Consider the following 946-nt stretch of genomic DNA (forward strand, 5'->3'; position numbering starts at 1 on the left):
CAAATATGTTTGCAAATGAGCGTGCTCAGTGTCCGTAAGTCTCCGCTTCGTGAATTTTCCACTAAGTCGTCCTATTTCCTTGAACATGCTTGGGACAATAATATGATATGTTGCTCTCTCCCCTCTAGCATCATGCCGAGCAGGTCATCGGTGTTTTGTATGCACTTCTGGTGGAAAATAATTTTCAGCAAAGATTGCAGTTTCTTCATTGATCACCTGTGGCACTATAGATCCTTCCACCCTGCTTTGATTTTTGACCATCTTCTTCAGATGATGCATATAACGCTCAAAAATATACATGCATCTGTACTACACAGGACCACCAAGTTCCAATTCTCTTGCGAGATGAATAACAAGATGTTCCATTACATCAAAGAATGATGGAGGAAATATCTTCTCAAGGTTGCACATGCTGACTGGTGCGTTTGTCTTCAAATTATTAATACCCTCTTCAGTCACTACTCTGCTGCATAAGTCGCGGAAGAAAACACTAATCCCTACATAGATAAAAGACATAATTTTCGTAAGTATTAAGTTTTTATAAGCATAATTGTTAAATATAATAATAAATTAAATTGTAAAAATACAATATACCTGCAATTGCTTCATGAACATTACGTGGCAATAATGCTGAAAAAGCAAACGGAAGGAGGTGCTGCATAATTACATGACAATCATGACTCTTCAAGCCAGTAAACTTTCCTTCGCTTCTATCAACGCAGTTCCCCAAATTTGATGCATATCCGTCAGGAAATTTCACTTTATCTGCAATCCAATCAAAAATCTTTTCTTTCCTAGCACCATCCAGCCGATAAATGGGAAAAGGGGCCGTACCGTTCTCATCAACGTGAAGTTCAGAACGATCACAAATATCGACTAAATCCAACCTTGACTTCAAATTATCCTTCGTTTTACCTTGGATGTTAAGGACTGTGTTCATCAGATT

At 38.1% G+C, this 946-nt stretch overlaps 1 protein-coding gene across 1 annotated transcript; it reads right to left on the reverse strand.

The window, feature by feature from the left end:
• Positions 1-272: 272 nt before the first annotated feature.
• Positions 273-940, reverse strand: LOC106299340. The gene is made up of 2 exons (XM_013735447.1): positions 595-940; positions 273-497 (listed from the first exon to the last, which is right to left on the reverse strand). Exons 1-2 carry the CDS (start codon positions 938-940, stop codon positions 310-312), a joined length of 534 nt encoding a protein of 177 aa, XP_013590901.1. The 3' UTR covers positions 273-309.
• Between the last annotated feature and the right edge of the window lie 6 nt (positions 941-946).

This window comes from Brassica oleracea, chromosome C6, assembly GCF_000695525.1.
Source record: "Brassica oleracea var. oleracea cultivar TO1000 chromosome C6, BOL, whole genome shotgun sequence".
Lineage (NCBI taxonomy): Eukaryota > Viridiplantae > Streptophyta > Magnoliopsida > Brassicales > Brassicaceae > Brassica > Brassica oleracea.